The 25,101-nt window shown below is 38.5% G+C and overlaps 2 protein-coding genes across 5 annotated transcripts in view; both read right to left on the bottom strand.

Moving 5' to 3' along the window:
- The window catches only part of VPS39 (VPS39, HOPS complex subunit), a 46,174-nt gene extending 42,740 nt beyond the window's left edge, over positions 1 to 3,434 (bottom strand). For 2 of the 3 annotated variants that reach the window (XM_018054399.1, XM_005685528.2), the window contains exon 1: positions 3,208 to 3,434. In XM_018054399.1, the coding sequence (XP_017909888.1) occupies positions 3,208 to 3,280 (73 nt within the window). In that variant the 5' untranslated portion in view covers positions 3,281 to 3,434. The remainder of the gene's footprint in view (positions 1 to 3,207) is intronic. The other variant, XR_001918693.1, reaches the window with a different exon arrangement.
- Positions 5,126 to 25,101, bottom strand: part of TMEM87A (transmembrane protein 87A) — a 40,694-nt gene continuing 20,718 nt past the window's right edge. The window contains exons 11-20 of one of the 2 annotated variants that reach the window (XM_005685529.3): positions 22,723 to 22,816; positions 21,879 to 21,950; positions 19,330 to 19,438; positions 18,355 to 18,413; positions 17,521 to 17,624; positions 11,634 to 11,707; positions 11,146 to 11,207; positions 9,013 to 9,068; positions 8,484 to 8,514; positions 5,126 to 6,384 (exon numbers count right to left, since the gene is read on the bottom strand). In XM_005685529.3, the coding sequence (XP_005685586.1) occupies positions 6,343 to 6,384; positions 8,484 to 8,514; positions 9,013 to 9,068; positions 11,146 to 11,207; positions 11,634 to 11,707; positions 17,521 to 17,624; positions 18,355 to 18,413; positions 19,330 to 19,438; positions 21,879 to 21,950; positions 22,723 to 22,816 (703 nt within the window). In that variant the 3' untranslated portion in view covers positions 5,126 to 6,342. Of the gene's footprint in view, positions 6,385 to 8,483; positions 8,515 to 9,012; positions 9,069 to 11,145; positions 11,208 to 11,633; positions 11,708 to 17,520; positions 17,625 to 18,354; positions 18,414 to 19,329; positions 19,439 to 21,184; positions 21,254 to 21,878; positions 21,951 to 22,722; positions 22,817 to 25,101 lie in introns of both variants that reach the window. The other variant, XM_005685530.3, reaches the window with a different exon arrangement.

Below are 25,101 nucleotides of genomic sequence, written 5' to 3'. Positions count from 1 at the left end.
GAGTTGTTATTATTGCATAAATGCTTACTACATCTAAGTACTCAACAATGAAAGCCCTTACTATTAGTCAATTAAACAAATATTTAATAAGTATCCATTATGAGTCAGGAACTCTTCTAGGCACAGTAAATAAACCTATGTACAAAACAAACTTGTTGCTCTGAAGGAACCTATACTCTAATATGGAATGACAGAGACAATAATAACATATAAAATAGCAGTAAGAGGCTTCTATGGTAAGAAGATAAGGCTGAGTAAAAGAGAAGCACATTGGTGGATGTGGCATTTTCTTCTATACACAATAGCTCAGTAAAGGCCTTGCTGATTTATGTGATATTTGAGCAAACAAAATGAGGAATGAGCTGTATATCTAGGACAAGAGACTGTCAAGCAGAGGAAACAGCAAGTGCAAAGGCCCTGAGACAGTTACATGCTTTGTGTGTTCATGGAACAAGAACGACCATGTAACTAGCAGCAGAGGAGCAAGGGCTAAGACCATAGGGAAAAACAAGGAACATAACTAGAGGCCTGATCATGACAGGTGTTGCCAGTCATGTTAAGGACTTTGGAACTTATTCCAGTTGTGATGTGAAGCTATGGAGGGTTTTGAGCAGAGGAGAGATGCAAATAGATGACATTTTCAAAGGATCTCTCTACCTCTATGTGGATAAAAGATGGCAAATGGCATAATAGCAAACCCAGGGTGATGAGTCAGACTATTACAGTAATTCAGATGACAGAGACTGGTGCCTTCATCAACAGCAGTGAACAGCAGAGATGGAGGGAAGCGACTGGGTTGTAGAATTTTTCAGGAGGTGGAACAGATATTTGCTGATGGATTGGATGTGGTGTATAAGAGAATAAGAGATGTCAAGGATAATTCCAAGGCTTTGGGGTTTAGCCAAATGGGTAAACAGAAATGCCATTTCTGTTTGCAGAGATAGTGGGATACAGGGGGATGGGCACGTTTGAAATCAGGAACTCTTTTGGCCATACAACCAGATATCCAAATGAAGATGCTGAAGAGGCAGCTGGAGCCTACAACTCTGGAGTTTGGGGAGAAGTCCTCCTCCTCCTCATCACCATCAGTATCTTCCTCACTTCCATGTCCCAGAAGATGGGATTATGGTGGCTCTATGACATTATCCAGCTCAGATACTGTCTGGCCCTCCAGAAGCCTAGAGGTTCCTGGATGAACTAAGGTCACAATGTAGACAGAAGGGGTAAAAACTAGAAACAGCAATATTTACTGCTGCTAAAGCCTGAAAATAAAGTAGTTTTGAGGCACAAGGCAGTAAATGGCCTCTCATAGCCCAATACCTAGCACAGCAATCTCGTAGGCAACAGGTGTTACTCCTGTTTTGCTGGAGTTTAGACAGGCCAAAAGCTACCTACCATTTCAAAAGCTGTTTCTGGAAAGCACAGGTACAGAAAATCTTTATGGTAACAAACTGCAGTTGGTGAAAGAACCTGAAATATGTGGACTACTAGTCCCACAGGGTATCAGGGTCAAGGACTCTGACAAGCTAAGTGGGGTGTGGCAAGCGGCTGCATCCATCATTTTCAGAAACATATGTCCGAGGCTGAGTGGATTAGCCTTCCCTCCATAATCACATATTAGGCAGCATAAGTCTCTGTTATCATTTATCTTGTATTGTAATCTGTTCACATTTCTTTGTCTGCCACTGTGTGTCCCAGGAGCACAGGCACTGTTTCTTACTCATCTTTGGGTTCCTGTTTCTAGCAGAGACTGGCCCATGCAGCCACTTAATACACACTTGACAAAGAAACAGGGGAGTGATCCCCTTTGTGCTGAGTGTCAGGTCTTTCATTTTTTCAATTTCTTTTTTTTTTTTCTCCTCTATTTATTTTAAATTTTTACTGAGAGCATTTAATGACAGAAAAGTGGAAGTTTTCTTGAGATACCTGGAGGAAGTAGGATTCTCTCCTTAACCCTAAGACAGACTGCTGTGGAGGTGTGACTTTAAAAAGTCCCAGAGCTAAACAACCACACTGTTACTCTATAGCACAGGGGCCTATATTCAGTATCTTGTGACAACTATAATGGAAAAGAAGATGAAAAATAATGTATAATATATGTAAAACTGAATCATTTGCTATACAGTGGAAATTAACACAACAGTGTAAATCAACCATATTTCAACTAAATAAAATTTAAAAAAGAGGTCCTTGGCAGCTGGGGGAGTGTGGGGGGTGCACACATTAGAGAGATATGTAGTGAAGGCACCTTACTGAAAAGGATGTGAAGAGCTCTGACTGAGTGGCACTGTCCACGACAGTGAACAGAATGCCAGCCACCACCAAGACTCCACCAGGCCCATCATGATACTCAGCTCAGTATAAGATCTGATTAAGGTTCTGAGCCACCTTGATTTCTAGGACCTGGACATTAACAGGAAAGACTGAAAGTACTTCTGTTTGGTCTTTGGTTATCAGACACACAAACACTGGTGGATAGGGGCATAATGTTCACAGGAGTCAAGGTTTATTTCAGAAATCATTTGTATTCTAGAACAGAGACACCTGATCTTGCTTTCTGTACTGGCCAATCCCAAGTGGATCATGCAACGTTTTATGGGTTAGGTTTCCTGAAAGCCTGAAATGACCCTCTTCTACTTATAGGAGTTAGGTAACTTGGGCATTTTGACTATGAGACAATCAACCACTTGGCTAGATTAAAAGTGGAGAGTAACAAGTTAGCTACAGTAATTAGAAGTAGGTGATGAGTGACGATTAAGGGGGAAAAGACATAGCTGCTAACTTGTTCAATGCAAAACAAGCAAACAAAAAGCAAAACAGTGTTGTCTTTCACCTGGAAAACAACACAGTCTGGACATGTTCAAGCCCATAGCCGTCTGAGAACTTCTGTGGAACTTTGCTACCCAAACTAAAGACTTATTGGGAACAGAAATGAGCCAAAACAGAGTAGTTAATAAGGAAAGTTCCACCCCCAACTCCCTACCGAGAGCAAGGGCAGGTGAACATCCCTAAAATGCCTGGATCCCCGGAGATCGCCCAAACAGCTCCATCGCCCTCGCTGTCAACAGAGCTCTGGCTCCCCTCATCCTAGGCCCCTCTTGGAGGACGCCGGACCAGAGTCCACACCGCCAGAGGCCGTCCACTTCCCTAGCCTCGTGAAAGGTCTCAGCCGCTCCCGCGCTGACCCCACCTGGCCCCTCGTCTCACCCCAGGCAGCCAGACAGTCGATCTGCAGAGGCAGCTTTTCTAGGATCGGCACCGGCTCGAAGGCGTCGTGCATGGCGGCAGGCGCAGTCGCCGCCACAGCCTCAACCGGATTGTGCCGGGTCGGGTGTGGGGCCGGAATCAGGACCAGGGAAGAGTGGGGACCTCGGCTACTGGCCCTTGGGTAATAGAGCCATCAACAACACCGGACTTCCTGCAGAGTTAAGCCCGCCCCTTCCGCAGCTGAAGTTCCGCCCCTTCCGCCCCGGTTCCTAGCGCAATCTCCAGGAGTGATCTGGTACCTGGGTTCGCGTTTTTCGCTGAACCATCGCGGAGCCCGAGTGGACATGGATTTAACAAGGTGGAAAAGGGATCTTAATCTTTGAACTGTTTTGGGTATCAGAGCATGAAGAATTCGGGCTTTGGCGTTAGACTTGGGATGGAGACCTGTCATTTAGTAAATGAGCTCAGGAGCTGTGGCGTTTAAGAAACAATCTCTAGAAGCCTTAGTTCCGTATCTGCAAAGTGATGGTAGTGTTGTGTACCTAACCTTGTGAGCTGTTAGCAACAGCTGACATTCTAAGCACTCAATCAATGGTAGTTTTAGTATTACCATTATAAACCCAACTAATTCGCAGTAACTTTCCCTTTTATTTTAGGGGCTTATCGAGGCCAGTGCTTCTCAAAGTATCGTCCCTAGGTCAGCATCACCTGGGAACTTGTAAGAAAGGCAGTCCCAGACTTCATCCAGCCCTACTGATTCAAACACTGAAGGCGGGGAGGGGTGGGTGGTGGTCCAACTGTGTTTTACTAAGCCCCCGAGGTGAGTCCATGAACTTTTATTTAAAGTTTGAGAACGAATGCAAGAATGATCTGTATCTGGCAGTTTACCTCCAAGAAAACAGCTAGTATACCATGAAGTGAACATTTGGTTTAAAGCAAAATGTAAAAGAAAAAAGGAGCGAGTCTGTGATATAACCATATTAAAAAACAAAAACAAAAAACCTACAGCCCTGGTCACTTTTAGTTTCTTCATCTGTAAATGAGGAATACTGTCCCATCTTTATCAAATACTGTTTCTGATAATCAAATGAAGTATTTTCAAGTAGTAAGAAACACAAAAATTGCTGAAGAAATCTTGGGGCTAATTTTCCCCATAGAAACTGAACACCTTGAAAATTTAGAATTACCAGCTCTTCTGCTAGAAGGCCTGCTACCTTGTAGTTCCAGTTCAAGACCAAAATAAACAATGTAGACTCTTAAGTTGGTTACAGGTCAATGTGATAATATAAATTCCTTCCGAACCTAGTCTAAGAACTGCTACACTACAGCCAATCACATTAACACATCCTGAGAAAACAGAATTAACAGGCTATAGAATTTGTGCTATACACCCCTGCTTGTAACAGTAGGTTTCTGGGAATTTCCAAGCAGTCTGGTGCTTAGGACTTGGCACTTTCACTGTTGGTGGGGGAACTAAGATCCTGCAAGCCATGTGGTGTTTCAAAACAAATAGTGGTTTTTGCCTACTTTCAAATTAATATCTAACCAGTCTCAAAAACATGACCAATTATCCTGCTACATTATGACCTCTATTCACTTGCTGAGTTTTGGTGTGGAAGAACAGAAGCACACAAACTTAATACCAGCCCTTTGCAAATGGGTTAACCTGAGAATAGGCAGTTCGTACTGTTTCTTAAGAAATACTATCTAGGTGATTTTTGTTGTTGTCGTTGTTAATCACCACACCAAACAGCTAGAGAAATGTTATATAAATACTTTAGTGAAGACTGTAGTCATGTGGTCACTGATTTTAACAGAAAATAAGACAATATAGAATAAAAACCATGGAAGGAAAATTCAATGAGAGTGTGGAGAAAGGGTCTTCAGAGAAAGTCTTGGAAAAAAAGTGACAAAAACGAATTTTGTTAAAACTTTTTAATATTAAAAAGTGGCATGAACTTTCTATGTAGAACAAAAATCTTGGGAAGGCAAAATTGGACAAACTCATTCAAACAAATAATAGTGCTTCAAATGAATCCCATCACCTTGTGATGTTTCTTATAAACCATCCCTAAGCCAACACCAGATACAAGTACAATCCTAAAAAATGAGCAGCAGTCCAGGGCCTCCACATTACTTCATGCAGAAAAAACTGTTTACCAAAGAAGGACCTGTTTCCTTTATATTAGCTCCTGCTTCTGAAGCACTATAATCCCTTTAGCAGGGTGCTCACTCACATGCACTTATGATGGAGTGCCTTTCTGCATCTAGTGCAACACCCAGTGAAAGGCATGGAGGCAAACAAAGCACTGCCCAGGACTCCACACTGCTGCCCTTGAAGGCTTACAAAACAGTAGTTAAAAGTTCTGGAGTGTGCACCACATTGCCAGCAATGGGATGTGTCACCGTAGCAGATGTCAAAAGAGTTAGGCTAATATTTCTCTCTAAAGTACATCTGAAATAGAAAAATCTTTAATATACACCATTTGTAAACAAAATTGCACTTGATTTTGCTTCTTCAAATGATCTAAAATCACACTGTAACAGTCTCTCTCTCCCTCTGTTGTTTGCTGTTGCTCTTTTAATCACTGATAGAACTATGGCTCCTTAACGCAGGACTTTTTTTTTTTCCTCTAAACTACCTCTGCAAGATTTAACCTTGTCTTCCCAGGAAATGCAACGATAATTAACAATTTCACCCATCACCTATGTAATTCCCTAAATAAATAAAAATTACAGGCAGTTGCTCCTGGATATTACATATTATGGCGTGATGTCACAGTTCTTCAGAGGATGTTAAATTTTTTAGTTTGACAGATTAAACAATTTAAACATTATAGAAGGTTTAGGAACAACATACACAAGTTGCATAAACATCCATGTCAGGGTGTGGGAGGGAAAGGGGCACCAATGCTGCAAATAAAAAACTTGTAGATTCTTTTCATCCTATGAACTTGTTTTCAAGAGAATGTTCTCCTTGTTCCAACACCTCTCGCCAGCTCCAATGCACAAAGATCAAGGAACAGATCAAGATGTCATTGCCTCCTTTAATCCCATGGAGCAGTGCAGTGACTAACATAGAAGCTGATCTCTTTCCAGGTCCTAGCCATCCTCAGTTGCAAATCTTCCCATTCTTTACTCCATTTTGGACCTTTCGAAGTGCGTGATCATTCGTTCCTAGGGAGGAAAAAGTTATTTTAGGTATATTAATTTTAAATGGTCTACATTCCAAATATCTTTTATAAAAATGATCACAGGTTTTCTTAAGTACTTGCTTATGTTCACTGGCTATTTAAAGCAATGCTTCCTAAGCATCTATGAAGATTTTGAAACATACAGATGTCCAGGTCCAAAGATTAACTGAAGCAAAATCTCTAGGGTTCTGGACACCATAAATCAACAAGCCATAAATCAAAAGGAACTGTGTATTTTAGAGTCACTTAAGCTTTAACAAAAATGTGTACCTCCTGTGATTCAGGAATTTAACTTAATGAAAGAGTCAAGGATATGGGCAAAGATTTAGCTTCTACCATCTCTACTACTGTAACAATACAAGAAAGAATTGTGTCTAAAAATATAAGACTGTATAGACAAACTATGGTATATCCTGATTAAAATTACATTTGATGAAGAAGTTCTAGACATCTGTTGCACAAGAGTGCACATATAAATTAACACTTTGCACTTGAGAAAGGTTAGAATGGTAGATTTTATGTGTTTTCCATTATAATTTTTTAAAATCATGTAAAGAATTACATTTGATTATAAAACAGTATTTATAATATGCTGTTTCAATTGAAAAAATTAATGTAATACTATTAAATTTCATAGTAACTATACAGGAATTTTACTTTAGAATATTCTTCATTTTTCCCAAACTCTGACAGAACTGTAAATCCCTTTGCAATATGATCAATTACATCAGAAAATCTATCCTTTTCACATTTTTTTCTTAGAAATACCCCTCCCTGAAGCTCTCTGTTCTCCTGTTCCATTCTGGACTAACTGCTCTCCAAACCTGTTGCTCAGCTGTCACTGAGAATTTCTTACATCATCATCCTAGGAATTTATCCCTGCCTCTGTGTCAAATCCTTGATTTCCTGGATCCAAAGTCTTTCTCTTCATAGCTCCCTCATATTCATATATTTAATGAATAAACATCTACATAGTAATTTTACTTTAGAATACTTTCTAATTTTATTTTAGAATACATTTCCTGAGAAAGCACACATAGGATGTCAATTATGTTATTTTTTGCATGACTGAAAACATCTTTTTTTACCCCCAGTTGATAATTGAGTATAGAATTCTAGTTTGAAAATAATTTTTCTCAGAATTCAAATACATTGTTCTAATATCCTCTAGCTTCCAATGTTGTTGAAGAGTCTGATGTTGTTGAAGAGTCAGACTCTTCAACTCTAGTCCTTTATCTGTTTCTCTTGTAATTCATTTAAGCTCTTGAACCATTTTTTCATACAGGAAAATGTAAAACCATGGAGTCTGCCACCAAAAGTACTACAATAAACACATATTCCCTGAACAGCACAGCTGGGTTTCACATCCTCAGCCCTCTCTCGTTGAAATATGGGTGTTGGAAAGCTGAAGCCAAAAGGGAAATCCTGAAGGCCAACCCATTATAAGCAGAAGGTGGCGCCCAAGAGAAAGAACTGAGAAAACACCACAAAAAGCTAAGTGTTCTGTAAGCAGGCTTGTCTGAATGGTAGAGTTCTCACTCAGTTAATTCAATGCATAGAACAGCTAAGGAATCTGACACTGTGCTGTACTACACAGCCAGTGAGTGGGAAGTGAAGAAACCATTTTTTTAACAGTCAATCCAATATAGTAAGTCACAACTGGGCAAAGGCTTTTAAAAGACTTTCTGAAATCAAGATAACCTAAACATTCAGAACATGTCTAGAAGAGGTTTCCATGAACTCAGACTGCAAGTCTTATATACGACTTCATGAGAAACCTTCTAGGTGAAGGGTATGGAACCATATTAAAAGAATAAAAATCAACATAAACATTTTGGTGTTGTTCAGTCTTGGAGTTGTGTCCAACTCTTTGTGACCCCATGGACTGCAACAACATAAACATCAGAAGTATACTAATTATCCTTATTATCTGTAAGATAGTGACACAGATAGTACTGATAGTAGGTAAAAAAATCAGGCCATTACTGAGTCAAATAAATCAGTGTTCTTGAACAAAAGACTGATGACTGCCTATTAAGCCACCAGACACAAAGTTTATGTGTATATTATTTGATTACTAACCTCATCTGAATCCAGAAGGGCTGGAAGTGCTCTAAAGAGAGAAAAACAAACTGATAAATGTAAAATAAAGCCATAAATGGTTCATAAAGGATAGTGGAATAATGACTACAATTTAATGACATTTCAGGAAAAGACAAAAAAACCCACAAGAATCAGTTACTAAAATTGTATGGACTTTAATAGGACCAATGTTTAATTAACATTATAGACATCGAAAGGAACTCGAAAATTCCAAAAGGATTACCCCACTGATTTTAGGAAGACCTATAGCTACACCTTTCTGAGCAGAAATGTCATCTGAATGAACAATCTGGATTACTTTCATTTGTATTAATACATCATTCCTAGTTTTTAGTTTCTAACATCTTTTAATGTTTTTAATACTTTAAATTATTTCCAATAATTTAATCTTTTACTTTTAGAGTTAACTACAAGCATTCTCATTACTATGTTCTTCAGCTCAATTCATTTAAAATAATAAAATACTACTTTGAAAAAGTATTCTTGTGGTAATGATTCAAAAACTTACACATCTGTCACAGAAGAAGGAACATTTTCTTCTACCCACTTTAAATCATCTTCCTGCTGAGAACGCATAAATGCCAGATGTTACTAAAATGCACCAAAATATACATCTCAAGTAAGGATTTAAAGAGGTCTCAATTTAATCTTTTGTCACTCTGAATTAGTATATTCACATAACAGGGCTGAAAACATAGAAGTCAAATAATTTAATTTGAAAAAGTAAACTATATATAAGAAATATAAAATGGTATCTTTTTTAAAATTTTTATCTTTATTTTACTTTACAGTACTATATTGGTTTGCCATACATACATCCACATGACTCCACCACGGGTGTACATGCCTTCCCAAACATGAACCCCCCTCCCACCTCCCTCCCCATAACATCTCTCTGGGTCATCCCCGTGCACCAGCCCCAAGCATGCTGTATCCTGCGTCGGACATAGACTGGCGATTCGATTCTTACATGATAGTATACATGTTTCAATGCCATTCTCCCAAATCATTCCACCCTTTCCCTCTCCCTCTGAGTCCAAAAGTCCCCTCTACACATCTGTGTCTCTTTTGCTGTCTTGCATACAGGGTCATCATTGCCATCTTTCTAAATTCCATATATATGTGTTAGTATACTGTATTGGTGTTTTTCTTTCTGGCTTACTTCACTCTGTATAATCGGCTCCAGTTTCATCCATCTCATTAGAACTGATTCAAATGTATTCTTTTTAATATCCCTAAATGCTTTCTTTTCAATAGTGTAATACCTAGAAGTTCTTACTTCATGTAAGCTTTGAGCCTTAAAAATAAAATAAATTCTAAAGCCCTTTTAAATGTAGAGTGAATGCACAGTTCTGAAGGAAAAAAAAGCTGACTGAAAAAATCTTGATCTTTTTTTCTATTAAAAAAAAATCAAAGTATAGTTGATTTACAATGCTATGTTAATTTCTGCTATATGGCAAAGTGTTCAGTTATATAAATATATATATACTTTTTCATATTCTCTCCATTATGGTTTATCAGAGGATTTTTTTTAAAAAGTTATATTGGAGTATAGTTGAATTTCAATGTTGTGTTAGTTTCAGATGTACAGCAAAGTGAATCAGTGATACATATATCCACTTGCTTTTAGATTCTTTTCCCTTATAGGCCATTGACGACTAGTAAGTCGAGTTCCCTGTGCTGTACAGTAGGTCCTTGCTGTTTATCCATCCTATATATAATAGCTTGCATTTGCTAATCCCAAACTCCCAATCCTTCCCTTCCCCACCCCTCCCCCCTTCCAACCATAAGTCTGTTCTCTATGAGTCTTTTTCTGTTGCATAGATAGGTTCGCTTGTATCGTATTTTAGATTCCACATTTAAGTGACATAATATGTTATTTGTCCTTCCCTTTCTGACTGACTTAGTATGGTAATCTGTTCATCCATGTTGCTACAAACGCCATTATTTCATTCTTTTTTATGGCTGAGTAGTATTCAGTTGTGTGTATGTACCACACCATCTTTAGTCATTCATCTGTTCATGGTATTTAGGCTGTTTCTATGTCTTGGCTATTGTGAATAGTGCTGCTATGGACATGGGGGTGAGGGGGCGGGGAGTGCCTGTATCTTTTTGAATTATGTTTTGTCTGGAAACATGCCCAAGGATAAGATCCCTGGATCATAAGGCAACTCTTTCAGGAGCCTCCATACTGTTCTCCATAGTGGCTGTACCAATTTACATTTTCAACAACAGTGTAGGAGGGGTCCCTTTTCTCCACACCCTTTCCAGCATTTGTTATTTGCACACTTTTTTATGATGGCCATTCTGACCGGTATGAGGTAATATTTCATTGTAGTTCTGAAAAAAATCTTCATCTTTACTATAAAAAAGACCGCCTTAGGTTATTAATGAGGCTATGATTACATTGATGAAAAACCATTACACAGAAACATCAGTATGGTCTGGAACTTTTTTAGGACATAGCAGCAAACCATCTAGTTAAAGATTACTAGGTCCCAGACAGAATCCCTTGCTTTCTGTTTTTAAAAATGTTAATTATACAATAGGTTAAAAAGAAAAATCACTAAGACCTGTACATAACTGCTGAGGTCCACCAAGAGCTAGAGGACAGGGCAAAAAGAAAAGATATCATACTTACTGCTTTATTTACTTTACTATTTCCATTTGGTTCTTGTTTGGTACTTCTCATTTTCATCCCTTCTGTAGAAGGAAAAAAAAGATTAGATACGGTTAACTATGTCAATGACCACACTGACAGCAAAAATAGATCAAGACCTTCATTTTAAGCTTACTGACACTAAATTATACTACAGGTAAGTTTCTTCAACTTTACATTTGTGCTGGAAAGTTCAAAGTAAAATTTTCAGCTCATCGATAGCAAGTAAACTGGACATTTAATGTGCCATTATTCACTGAACATGGTTTCATCTTAAGACTGATACCCTTACTTTTGCTTTCCTCTGACTTTACCACATACCCAACTACAGAACAGCATGCTGTAAAAGAATAAATGTACTTATATCAAAGTCTCTTGATTTTGATACCCACAATGTTACACTTCATTTACTCTATTCCTAAAAACCAGAAAAGAATTAAGCACAAATAAAAGGTGAATTTTATCACTACCAAAGCTTTCTTTCAGCATAGGTTCCTTTTGTTCATCCTCCTCCTCTTCCTCAGACAATGGTGAAAAGGCAAACCTGACAGAACAAAGGTAGAACAGAATGAAAAAATCAGAAAAGGAAAAACACTGTTCCATTATCTGGATTTTACAGGACTAATTATGGAAACCTCAATTACAGTCATTCATAATGTCAGTTTCATGAATAACACAACAGTTCCTTCCCTTTAGAAAGCTCTCAACTGCTGCTCTGAACAAGAGAGAAGCAGGATGGTATCATATTCATGAGTGCAGGCTCAGCCACAGACTACTTGTGACCTTAGACAAGTTCCCTATTCTTCTCTGTGCCCCAGGTTCCTCATCTGTAGATGGGGATAATAATAGAACATTACTGTAATAAAGCAGGCAAGTTATTTCAAATAAAGGGCTTAGAATAATACTTCACAGTAAGCACTCAATTAAATGTTCATTTATAAGCATATGTACCACACAAGGGTAAACATGTAATTCAAAATTTCAGCCTTCAAATTGGTAGTTATGATTTGCAAAGTCTGATCGTGTTGTGTTCCAAGTAATTTATCTCTCCTTTGCAACTTGCAAGAGGTTCAGCAAAGCTGCTACTGGATAGGTAATTCTCAGAATGCTCAGCTGTGAATTCATTCTGCACATTTCATTTTACTGTTGTTTATTATTTTTATTTTCTTGTTTTAAAGTCTCCCTTACATTCCTGTAAGCTAGGAATAGTATAGGTGTTCAAGGGTAACTAACAAAAATTCACAATCCCAGCAGCCCCAAAGCACTCACTAGTACTGAGTATATGCTGTGTGTCAGTGTGTTCTTAAAAGTTCACCTTGTACCCACAGAGAGATCTAGTCTTTGCCCCTGACTGATGGGAGGTGATCTCTATGTCCCTGGCATGTCCTGCCTGATAACGAGTGTCACTGGTTACCCACTCTGGCTCTGGCCACAGGAAAGTCTAACAATGTGATTTGTGTTAAGCTCTCTGATGGTCAAGAATCCACCTGCAATGCAGGAGACCTGGGTTCGATCCCTGGGTTGGGAAGATACCCTAGAGGAGGGCATGGCAACCCACTCCAGTATTCTTGTCTGGAGAATCCCCACAAACAGAGGAGCCTGGTGGGCTATAGTCCATGGGGTTGCAAAGAGGCGGACACAACTGAGCGACTAAACACAGCACATACTCTGGGCACACAATATCACTTCCAGTCTCCAGACGAACTAGCAACTAAAGATTACAAGCCTGACCTCCAGGCCCTCCTTGGAGACTGAAGGTTACCCATACAGGCAGCAGGTAATCAAACTCCAATAGTGGCCCACAGGCTCGGGTGAGTTTCCCTCAGCTGGCAATACTCAGTATGTACCGTCACTGTCATATGCAACCAGGAGGAAGGAAAACCATCTGTGACTCCATGGGGAGCAGACAATTGGGAGAGATGCATTTGGACCCCTCCTGGACTCTGTATTGTAAGTCTCTCCTCCAAGCTGATTTTGATGTTTACCCCTTTGCTGTAATAAACTATAGCCATGAATGCAACAGCTTTCAGTGAGTTCTGAGTTCTTTTAGTGAATTATCAAATCTGAACTGGTTCTGCAAACCCCTGAACTTGCAACTTGTGTCAAAAGTGAAGACAGTCTTATAGGGACCATTCCCTCAGATTTTGCAGCTTGGCTAACTCCATGTAGCCAGGAACATTTCTTGGTCTTTGTGGAATGTACTTCTGGTTTGAGGGGTGGGGGATGGAAAGAGAAGGTAGATAGTTCACAATAAATAAAGTATATACATTTTGGAAGATAATAAGTGCACTGAAAGAAAAAATGGGGCAGAGGGGTATTGGAGGATATAAAAATAAATGTATGTAACTGAGCAGGACCCTCTACGATCTTCCTGGGATAATTCCTCCCCCCACTGCCCCCTCCTCCCTGGCTCCAAACCCTCTGCTGGCCTTTTATTTGTAGAAAAACTTTAGCTTCCTGGGCCTTCCCCGAGTTCCAAAGAAAAAATTCAATCAGTGAAATGAGAAAATGCAAAAGCAAAGGAAAACAGTCAAGCAAGACAAAACAATAATATTTTAGCCATTTAACAAAGTTAAAGACACTTAACTTCCTCCTTATGGGGTCTAAGCCATATCCTTTGAGCTGTTTTTCAGATACTGAAACCCCCACCAGGTGGAACTATGTGCTGCCAAAAGTCGATAGATCCCAGACTGGTTGGAACCAGAAGGTTGATGGGTACCAACTCCCCATTACCTCACCTCTAACCAATCAGAAGAATGTTCATGAGCTGATCATGCAGCCATACCCATACTCCCTATCTTTAAAAACCTTTCTCTGCCCTGGAGTAGGAAATGGCAACCCATTCTAGTATTCTTAGCTAGAAAATCCCATAGACAGAGGTGCCTGGTGAGCTAAAAAAAACAAAAACAAAACAAAACAAAAAAAAACCTTTATCTAAAAACCACTGGGGAGTTTGGGTCTTTTAAGCCTGGCTGCCCGGACTCGCTTGTGTTCTGCAATAAACACTGTACTTTGCTTCAACACAACCCAGGGTCAACAGATGGGCCTTATTGTGCACAGGCAAGCAAGCCCAAGTTTGGGTTGGTAAAATGTACAAGGGTATTTAAAACATTCTTATAGCTTATTCCTATATTTAATGTTCCTGTGCATAAAAGGTATTTATTTACAGTAATATTTACTACTACAGTAATACAGTAATATTTACTGTTTATTTACAGGCCATTATTTAGACTGAAGCTGGGTTTTTAAAAAAGTATCCATAATTTTTATTTTTCTTTTATCAAGAATAGATTACAATGTTGTGTTAATTTCTTCTGTAAAGAAAAGTGATACAGTTATACATACATATACATTCTTTTTTATATCCTTTTCCATTATAGTTTATTACAGAATATAGAATACAGTACCTTGTGCTATACAACAGGACCTTGCTTATCCATTCTTTTTATAACAGTTTGCATCCACAGCAGGCCTTTAGAAGGACCTACTTACAATGATGCTCCATGGCTGATGTCCAGTAACTTGGTACTCAAACTGTTCCCTAGCTGGTTAAGGGTGGACCATTGTACCTAGGCTGTCTGTACAATGCAATCTATAATAAAATTTGCTTTGCTTCTGGACTTTCAGAATTTTGGTAAATATTATGTACAGAGTGGGGCTTCCCAGGTGGCACTAGTGGTAAAGAAACCACCTGTCAAGGCAGGAGACATAAAAGACACAGTTTCGACTCATGGGTTGGAAAGATCCCCTGGAGGAGAGCATAACAACCCACTCCAGTATTCTTGCCTGGAGAATCTTATGGACAGAGGAGCCTGACAGGCTACAGTCCATAGGGTTGCACAGAGTTGGATATGACTGAAGAAACTTGGCAGGCAGGAAGGTACAAGGTGCTTATGTGGCCAGGCCCCGATAACAACCTGAGTGCTGAGTCACTAATGGTATTCCATGGGCAGAAACATTACTGTATTTTTTGTGTTGGGAAAAGAAGCATGCACAATGTATAAATACTTCCTTAGAGGAGGAGAAGAACATCAGCAAACAAGGATTTTTCTATACTCTACCTGTGTCTTTTTCTCTTGCCGATCTCACCATTTTGCTGTAATAAACTCTGCTCTGGGACTTCCCTAGTGGTCCAGTTGTTAAGAATACCCCTGCAAATGCAGGGAACATGGGTTCCAAACACTGTTCTGGGAGGATTCCACAAGCTGCAAGGCAACTAAGCCTGTGCTCCACAACTACTGAACTCACACTCTAGAGCCCACGAGATGCAACTACTGAGCCTGCACACTCTAGAACCTGTGCTCTTCAACAAAAGAAGCCACCGCAATGAGAAGTCCATGCACCACAACTAGAGAAAGTCCTTGTGCAGCAGTGAAGACCCAGTGCAGCCAAAAATAAAGAACAATTAATCAATTTTTTTAAAAAAAGTACAACTGTACACTGAGTCTCATGAGTCCTTTTAAACATATGTGGCCTTGGGAACCCTGAAACACCCAAAGTGGAAATAGTCCAAATGCCTATCAATATGAAACAAGTTAATTAATTGTAGTACATCTGTACCATGTAATATATATAATGCCATCCATGAAAATAGATGGTTTAATTTAAACCAGTTGTCTTGTGTACTCCACAGTGCACTGCTGAGTGAGTAAAACAAGATTCCACATGTGAACAAGGAATATAATCTGGAAGACTACATCACATTAACACTGCAGTAAAAGGGAGTGTGCACAATGTACTTTTAAAAAAGGAGAAAGGAAAAGAGGTAAAGCAAACATTTTTTTTAAAAGACTGAAGAAAGGGAAAATTCTTGTGTATGGATATAGCCAGCAAATGAGCAGAAGATCAATAGATCGATTTGTAGAGGGAGGTGGCAGCAAAAGCTGAGAAGCTGCCAGAAATGATAGAGCAGTGGCCCCGCGCAGTGCACTGGAAGACAAAGCTTCTAAGGTAGTGGCCTGCAGAGTCTGACCCAGAGTACGAGGAGGCAGTTGGCAGGAGGCCCTGGTCTCTGGGCAGCCTCATTAAGAAAGGCGGCAGAGCCACATGGAAGCTTAACACTTCCTGAGCACAGGTCCCTTAGCTCAGTGCAGCCACGGATGCTAAGATAAACGTGCCAAGGGAGGACGAAAAGCAATTTCTGCTCCTGGCCAAGTTAGTCAAGAGGGCAGCACTGGCCACACTGATCCACCAGGTGCTGATGTCTACATATTTGGGGAATTGCTGGGTATGCCTAACATTAGAGAGCTGGTTAAGGGGAACTTTGCTTCCACACTGCAGCTGCTGATGGCGTTTCCTTGCAGGACATATGCTGACCACTGAGCTGAAGCTCAGAATCTTCCCCTACTCACTGAGACTCAGAAGGATAAGTTTTGACACCTATCAATCATCAGCCTGGCTGCCAAAGGCAAGTATATCCTATATGCAATACTGTGGCAGCCTGCATCCTGCAGAACATGTGGCATCTGGAAGGCCCTGTTTGCAGACATGCTTCGCCTTCCAGCACAACCAGAGGCTGAAGGCTGATATCCAGGCACCAGGACCTCATTATCCAAATATAACCACGTTATTCTGAATTCAAATAAATTGCTATGTTGACAATAAAAAGAGTATATATACATATATCAATATATAGCATGACACAGAAATAAATCTATGAGACGTCTAGCTATTAAAAAAAAATTAATGTAAAGCAGGGTCACGAGACCCTTGGTTATACCATCTCAACTTTTCCCTCTTTGGTGGTACAGTTGTATAATATAAACTCATAACTGTCTAAAGCACAAGAAGAGAAGAGAAAAACAAGGAAAACAAAGATATGGCTAATAACAAAATAAAGACAGCTAACTCCTAAATAATTGAGATTTGCCTACAGTTAAATAAAGCAAATTCACATATCAATTTTTATTCCACAGTCACTTAAGTTCTCATTTTATCCTTTCTGTTGTTATAGTAAGCTGAGCTAACAACTATAGAAATTGTTCTTTTCTCCTGGAAAGTAGATAGGTGATACTCCCATTAAAATTGTCACAATCTATTTTCCTTTTATTTACCTGTACAAATATTAACAGAAGATGTCAGAACTGACAAGGACCATATCAATAGGTATCAACTTCTTCCCTCATTATACGAAGAGGAAACTAAAGGCTCAGAGAGATGAAGAGAGGCAGCATGTCGAAAATCACAACTCAAACTAATAGGAGAGCTAAGACATGAGCCTAATTTCCTAAATATGGACCCACAAAGTATCATTCCCATTATATGACACAGCCCTAACAGTGTCACTCACTGAACTACGCCTAATTGACAACACATCCATCTAGTGGTTATCAGCTTGAATAAGAAGTGTCCCCAAACCTTTGGTTATTCGCGGATGGTCGCCAGAGAACCATGATGACAAAGAGGATCATGGAGAATAACAACCGCCAGATGGCATCATCCACCCACAGCTCCCGCCAATCCTACCGAAAGGGGAGAAAAAATTTATATATTAATATATCATCTTAACCAGCTGTTTGCAAACCCTTTGCATAGAACAAGAACCACTGATTTATTCATTCAACTTATATTTACTAAGGGCCGGTTATGTGCTAATAAGCACTGTGCTATGTGCTTAGGATACAAAGTAAATGAACCTAATTTCTTTCCTTGAAGTGTTTACTAAAGAAAAGGCACTAAGCAGACAGAGTACCTACCTGTCAATGCTTCATTATAGCTGAGAATCTTTAGGGAAGGGTTTTAATATAAGGTCAGAGAAAATAATATCAGGTTGTTATTTTTTAATAATTTTTATTTCGATTTATTTAATTTTTGTAAATAGAGAAGAAAGAAATGTTACTGGCCATATTCTTTGTGCTCAGATCTTAAGGATATGGTTTTTACTCAGATCAGCATTATTCACACAAACTTAATGTTTAAGACTCTGGATTTCTTGTCTGAGAATCTTTAGTTAAGTCAAGATTGGGTTATGACAGTCTCTGGTTATCATTTATAAAATTCTCTTGAACTACTGGTATATAGCATATATGGTATATATAAAATACTCAGGAGGAGAGAAGCATTCTAACTCCCAGAATGAAGACCTAACCCTAATTTTTTTTAAAATGCAAACCTTACCACTGTCATCAACATAACTGTCTGTGTACAACAAACGGTACACTATATCTGAATGTATGTTGTTTGTTAACTCACCGACTGACAAGTTACTATCCTGAACTTCATGGTTGTCCAGATGATAAACACAATAGATGCTAAAAGGAAAGAGAAAAAACAAACCTGGTCAATGTGAATGCTGGTTTACATCCCCCATTACATCCTTCAATTCTGGTTAAGTGGAATCTCACACATCCCTAACCCCCAAACATGATCACCACACTTTGTTATTTTAACATACTTATTCAATACAAAACTACTTAACTACTTGATATAAGGCCCACGATACGTACTCTTGTCAAAAATTTCTGTACTTAAAAGAGTAGTTTTGTTTAGTATCTGACTACTTCAGTAACCCTGAGAACTGGAAAAGACAGTATTGAAAATATGGCTTTTCCCAGCAACATTAATAGTTTTTTCCCTTTCATATTGTAAATGTTAATTTTTTTGTTAGCCAGTCAAATGGAGGGAAACGGTTGATAAAATGACTGTAAAACAAACACAACTGTTGGTTCCAGTCATAGGCCAGACCTCATTATACTGGTTACAAGAGCCAAAAGGCAAAAAATAAGCCTACTTTGGCTATGGTCTATCTAATAATGCCTATATTCTACGCATGCTTAGTAACAGACGTGGAAGGAATATAAAGGCAACATATCCTGGCCTAAAATTCTATACAAGGAAGTATTAATTAATGTCTTCTAAAATAAATATGAATGCTATATGGCACTGAAACTAACTTGCCTCAAGAAAAAAGAATGAACACAGGATAGAGATATACAGAACTATATAAGAAAGTAAATGCAATTATTCTTCATCTATTATGCTTAAACTAAGTGATTCTCAGTCTCTTCTGAACCACAGACCCCTTGGAGAATAACAAAAGCTAAAGACCCCTTTCCCAAGTAAAATGCACAAAACTTTTCTATGTAATTTTAAAGAGCCCACCTATGACCTCTCGGGTTAAGAATCTCTACTCTAAAAGGATCACATTTAAACATCAGGACGACTTACCTGCCACTGCCAAGATAAGTGTGTTGGTGAAATGTCGATACAAAGAGAGTTTTACGATGTTTCTCCTAAGTTTTAGTAGCTTCATTGTTTGAGTCAGGCTAATAAATATGTGTTTGAAGGTCAAGGAAATCAACATTCAGAAAAAAACAATAAACTAGTAAATTAATTCTTAAGTTTCTCTGAGGATCTTATCTTAATGATAAGAGGCCTTACAGCTTGCTTATTCTCAATCTCACAAATACTCCCAGACCTCACCATGATTAATAAGAAAGTCTTCATTTTCAATGAGATACTGAAGAGAAGATAGAACCAGGATAAAATGAGAATGGAAAGAAGAGAAAAATTATTAAAAATTGAGAAATTAAGACAGGAAGCAGCTTTCTAGAGAAACAAAAACGAAAAAGAAAATGAAGACAAATGGAAGAAAATGAAAATGAGTAACAGGCAAGGGAACAGGAGTCACCATTATTTTCTCTCTTCCTCTAAGGTTAAGTATCTCTGTTCTCACTGTCCCAGCTAATCCAGCCTAGGGTCATAAATACTTATGCCTACAACCTTCTGCAGTTCTACACTTAGATCCCTTGTGTAATAGTAAGAAAACTACCATCCGCTGCTAGATTGATCCTGAATTAAAAGGATGGTACAATTACAATTGGCTGAGTATTCCAGGCAGTTAGCCTCTGAAAGTAATGACTCTCCATTTTCAGAACACTATCCCCAAGGAGAAGTTGCCACAGAAGACAGAAGGGGAACTGATGACTACTAAAGAGGATAGCTGCCCTCACGTCCAACTTTCAGAATGAGCAGACACAAAAATGAGTGAGCTGGAGCTTGGTCTGTGCTTTGACAAATATCTAGCTGGAACCTAAACACTGCACTATCTCACTGTTTGGTCTTGTCCCACTGTCCTCTTCATTCCTCCCAATATTTATAGAGGTTCACAAAGCACACTTGAAAGATACTGATGTAGGAAAGCTTAATCATTTGAACCAAAAACATTTTAATTTCAAAGATCTTTGATAAATGACACTCTACTCAAATTCATAAACTTATTATTTTGTTTACATTCAGCCTTTTATACCATTAGTTTATCAAGACAATAATATTGCACAATTATACCTAGAAGCATATACATAAAAACCAAAAAAATAAAAAGGACAGAAATCCCAAAACTCAAATCCTTCATTCAACAGGCCAAATCTCTAATAAATAGTATTTGATTTTAAGAAGCAGGAGAAAAAGAAATTTGTCTGTTGTGCGCTGGTTGACTTCACCTGTAAATGAATCAATATTTACTTCAAAGAGTAAAAGCCTTCAGACAATTCCAAGTCACCTTCTGAACAGGGGTTCAAAACATTTGACCTGTTAAGGACTTAAATCTGCTACACTCATACAGAATTTTAAGAGTCAAATAACCTTATGGAGTCTCAAAACCATATTTTAAGAAACAAAATTTAGTTTTCAAAGCATTTAATAATTCCTAGAGGCTGAAAGAAATGGCAGAGCAGCCAGTTACTCTAACACTAAGTGGGATGCACAAATAAGTCCAAAATCAAAGTTCATTTTTTAAAAAAGAGGAGAGGTAGGTGTAAAAAGTAAATAAATAAAAGGAAAGCCAGGAGTTTGTATTTTGTGCTCAGACACAGTCACTAATTTCTGATGCAATTTGAAAAATTAAAAACAAACAAGAAAACTGCTTACCTCAGGCCTCAGGTTGTTAGACTGAAAATTCCCTAATCCCAGACTAAGGAGTAATCAACAAAACTGGTTTTTTAAAAAAAATCCTTTACAGAAAGATCATTTTCTCCAAAAGGAGAAAATGGATGGCCATCAAACTAGCCAATGAGAAGGATATCCACCAGCAAAGGGCAGTGTCTAGGAAAGCCAAGGGGATAAAGGCCAAGGAAGCAAGATCAGTCTGGGCCTGCAGACAAAGAAAAAGAGATGGTGAAAAAAGAGATGTCCAGAGAGGCATAGAGAAGAAATCAGCATGTGATTCTGCATTTATATAATCAGCTGGAGTGATTTTTGCATTTGAACTGAAAGAAAACAAAGTGGAGTAACTAACATGTGGCACCTACGCCATTCTTCCCTTCTGATAAACCATCATGCAGAATATACAGCTGCTAGCATTTCACACAACTTGTTGACTACAATCTCAACACAGTGAAATATGCTGCTAACTAATAAGGGACAATCACTATAGAGGTCTTAGCACATTAAGATCCACATTAAGAAGTGACTATACCAAAAACGTTATGACAGTATACGCTCCCATCCCAACCTATCATTTCCCATCATTTTGATTTTGGCTCTAAGTCAAAGACCCTTTTCACATTCAAAATTTTCTGCATCATTTATATACTAAGAATTACTGATTCCAAGAATTGTATACAATGTATTTTATTAAAAAAGATCATCTCAAAATAAGATGTAAGGCAAGTAAGTATCTGTCCCCAAAATTATGCTGCTTGTTTTCCTAAGTTTAAGATACTATTTATTTATTCAATCCTAATTACTCAATCACCAGGGCATTATTGAAAGGATATCCATAAAATAATACAGGCATCAATTGCTGAGAGGGCCAGGTTTACTATCAAAGTCAAGGGATAAGAAAAATACTACAGTAGCAGGAGAAAGAAAATGAAATTGACAGAGGGTTAAAGTTGCTGAAAGTCTAAGAAAATTACATACAGAGGACAGCGCAACTTGAAAACCAAATGTGCATCCATAAAGTGTTTCATTTAAGGGGCAATTTGTTGCAAAACTTACTGAGCTCAGTTTAACTGAGAGAAAAGTTTACAGCATTTACCATCTTTAATCTGATAATTTATAACAGAGAGTAATGAGCTAGGGAGGCCCACTTCTTCAAATTAAGCCAGCTCTAACATAAATTTCTGTATCATATATCTCAGTGTTTTGGTTTTCATCCCTGATAAAGGCATAATTATGTAATTCTCAATAATTATATAAAACATAATCAGTTCAATTTTAAGAAACCTCTGAAATTCAAGTCCTGGTTAAGCAAAGAGCACTGTCACTTTAAAACAAAAATTAGATTAACCAGAAAATGCGTGATTACAATGCTTGTCACTTATGCAAGAATGGAGCCCAGTGCTCCATTGCTGCTTCCCATTAAGGAACTAGTAAATAAGCAGTAAATTTGGGGACAGGTGGGAAAGCATTCACTCCTCATCACACATTAAATTTATAAAGCTCTAAGAGATTAAAAAGAAAAATAAATTATACATACATTTGGAAACCAGAGCCCAAAGGTGACTTAGAGGAAAACAGTAAAGAAGCCCACAGACAATTCTAATTAACTTCAAGACAAAAACAAAATGATCACAAAATGGAGAATGACCACAAAAACTCAGATTGAGCAGTACTGACCCCAGTAACTCTGAGGACCCCTTCCATGCCAGAGAACAAAAGATAAAGGGCCCCTGCTACCACAACCTTGTGAAGAGTGACTCCAAGGCGAGGCCTAAAGAGGAAGAAAAGAGATAGCTGAGTACAAATGCAACAAACCCTAAGACAAGCTAAGTAACAGAAACTCATGTTGATTAACACAGGCTAACAACTTAACAGAGATAAGCCAGACATACTTGATCTACCTGAGAAAAACATAAAATAGATGTATGGTTTTAAACCAAGACAGTAAACACTAGAACTTGAGATCCAGTCCCTTATTACTAAATTTTTCAAAACCTTTTTATTACAGAGAATCCCAAAATATATTCAATAGTATAATGAACCCCTATAAACCCATTATTCAGTCCCAAAAGCCATCAACCTACAACTAATCCTGCCTCATGCACATCTCATCCACTTTCCATCCCCCATATTATCCTGATACAAATCCTAGAAATCTTACCTTTTATATATATGTATTTGCATATACTTTAAACAGATATGGACTTTGAGAAAACATAACCACAATATCATTATCAAATCTAAAAATTTTAACAGTTCTTTAATAAAGTCAAAATCTTATTAAAACTCATTAAATAGCCTGTTATTATGCTCAAAATTCAACAAAATATGAAAAGTGCGAGTAGCTTCAGTGTTATCCGAGGAAAAATCTTAGACCCTTGAAATACAAAATACCTTTTAATCAAAATATACATTTTAAGAAGACCCCAAGATGATTCATTACAGCATTATAGTGTGAGATGCATTACCTTAAATCATGTCTACCTAAGCCTTACCAATGCCTATTCTTACATTTTGTTACATGATAGAAAAACTGCAAATGGACAGGAATTTATCTCCCCACTGTTATTATCTTAGAAACCCAGAATGTTTCCTGGCCTACAGGAAGCAACCACACACATTAAATGAATAAATAAATTGCAAAAGTGAGAACCCCAATCCCATTTAAAGCAAAACTCTCTTAAATAAATGAATAAATTAAGGTCCCCTATTTCTTTAATTCCACTTAAAGCAAAACTCCTTGAAAATAACTGCCTATGAAGGAACGTTATGACCAACCTAGATAGCATATTAAAAAGCAGAGACATTACTTGGCCAACAAAGGTCCGTCTGGTCAAGGCTATGGTTTTTCCAGTGGTCATGTACGGATGTGAAAGTTGGACTGTGAAGAAAGCTGAGAGCCGAAGAATTGATGCTTTTGAACTGTGGTGTTGGAGAAGACTCTTGAGAGTCCCTTGGACTACAAGAAGATCCAACCAGTCCATTCTTAAGGAGATCTGTCCTGGGTGTTCTTTGGAAGGACTGATGCTAAAGCTGAAACTCCAATACTTTGGCCACTTCATGCGAAGAGTTGACTCATTGGAAGAGTCTCTGATGCTGGGAGGGATTGGGGTAGGAGGAGAAGGGGACGACAGAGGATGAGATGGCTGGATGGCATCACTGACTCGATGGACATGAGTTTGGGTGAACTCTGGGAGTTGGTGATGGACAGGGAGGCCTGGCATGCTGCGATTCATGGGGTCGCAAAGAGTCGGACACGACTAGGCGACTGAACTGAACCGAACCGAACCGATACCTAATTCCTAATTCCTCTCCCCTATTTAACAGAATTCCTCCTATTTTCTCTTAAACTCACTCCAATCAAGCTTTTTGTTCTGCCCCTCACCAAAACCATTCTTATTTAAGGTCACTAATATCATTCATGTAGCTAAAGCCCATGTTCACATCTCAATCCTCTTACTTGACACAATTTACTCCCTTCTTGAAACAGTCTTCAGCTTTGTCTCCCACTTCACTGGTCACTTCTCAATTTCCTCTGCCCTAAAAAGACCCTGAAGCTGGGGAAGATTGAAAGCAGGAGGAGGAGAAGACAAAAGAGGATGAGATGGTTGGATGGCACCATTGACTCAATGGACGTGAGTCTGAGCAAACTCTGGGAGATGGTGAAGGACAAAGAAGCCTGCTGTGCTGCAGTCCATGCAGTTGCAAAAAGTTGAACATGACTGAGCAACTGAACTACAACAACTCTACTTCACTTCGTTGACTTCTAAATAATAATAGTTCAAGGGATCAATCCTTTGACCTCTTCTTTATATACACTCACTTCCTTGATGGTCACATCCTATCTCAAGGCTTTAAATAACATCATCTGACCTGTCTCTTGAGAAACCTGTATGCAGGTCAGGAAGCAACAGTTAGAACTGGAAATGGAACAACAGATTGGTTCCAAATAGGAAAAGGAGTATGTCAAGGCTGTATATTGTCACCCTGCTTATTTAACTTCTATGTAGAGTATATCATGAGAAATGCTGGGCTGGAAGAAGCACAAGCTGGAAT

This window comes from Capra hircus, chromosome 10, assembly GCF_001704415.2.
Source record: "Capra hircus breed San Clemente chromosome 10, ASM170441v1, whole genome shotgun sequence".
Taxonomy (NCBI): Eukaryota; Metazoa; Chordata; class Mammalia; order Artiodactyla; family Bovidae; genus Capra; species Capra hircus.
Note: the sequence above shows the minus strand (reverse complement) of the source record. Positions and strands in the feature narration are given on the sequence as shown.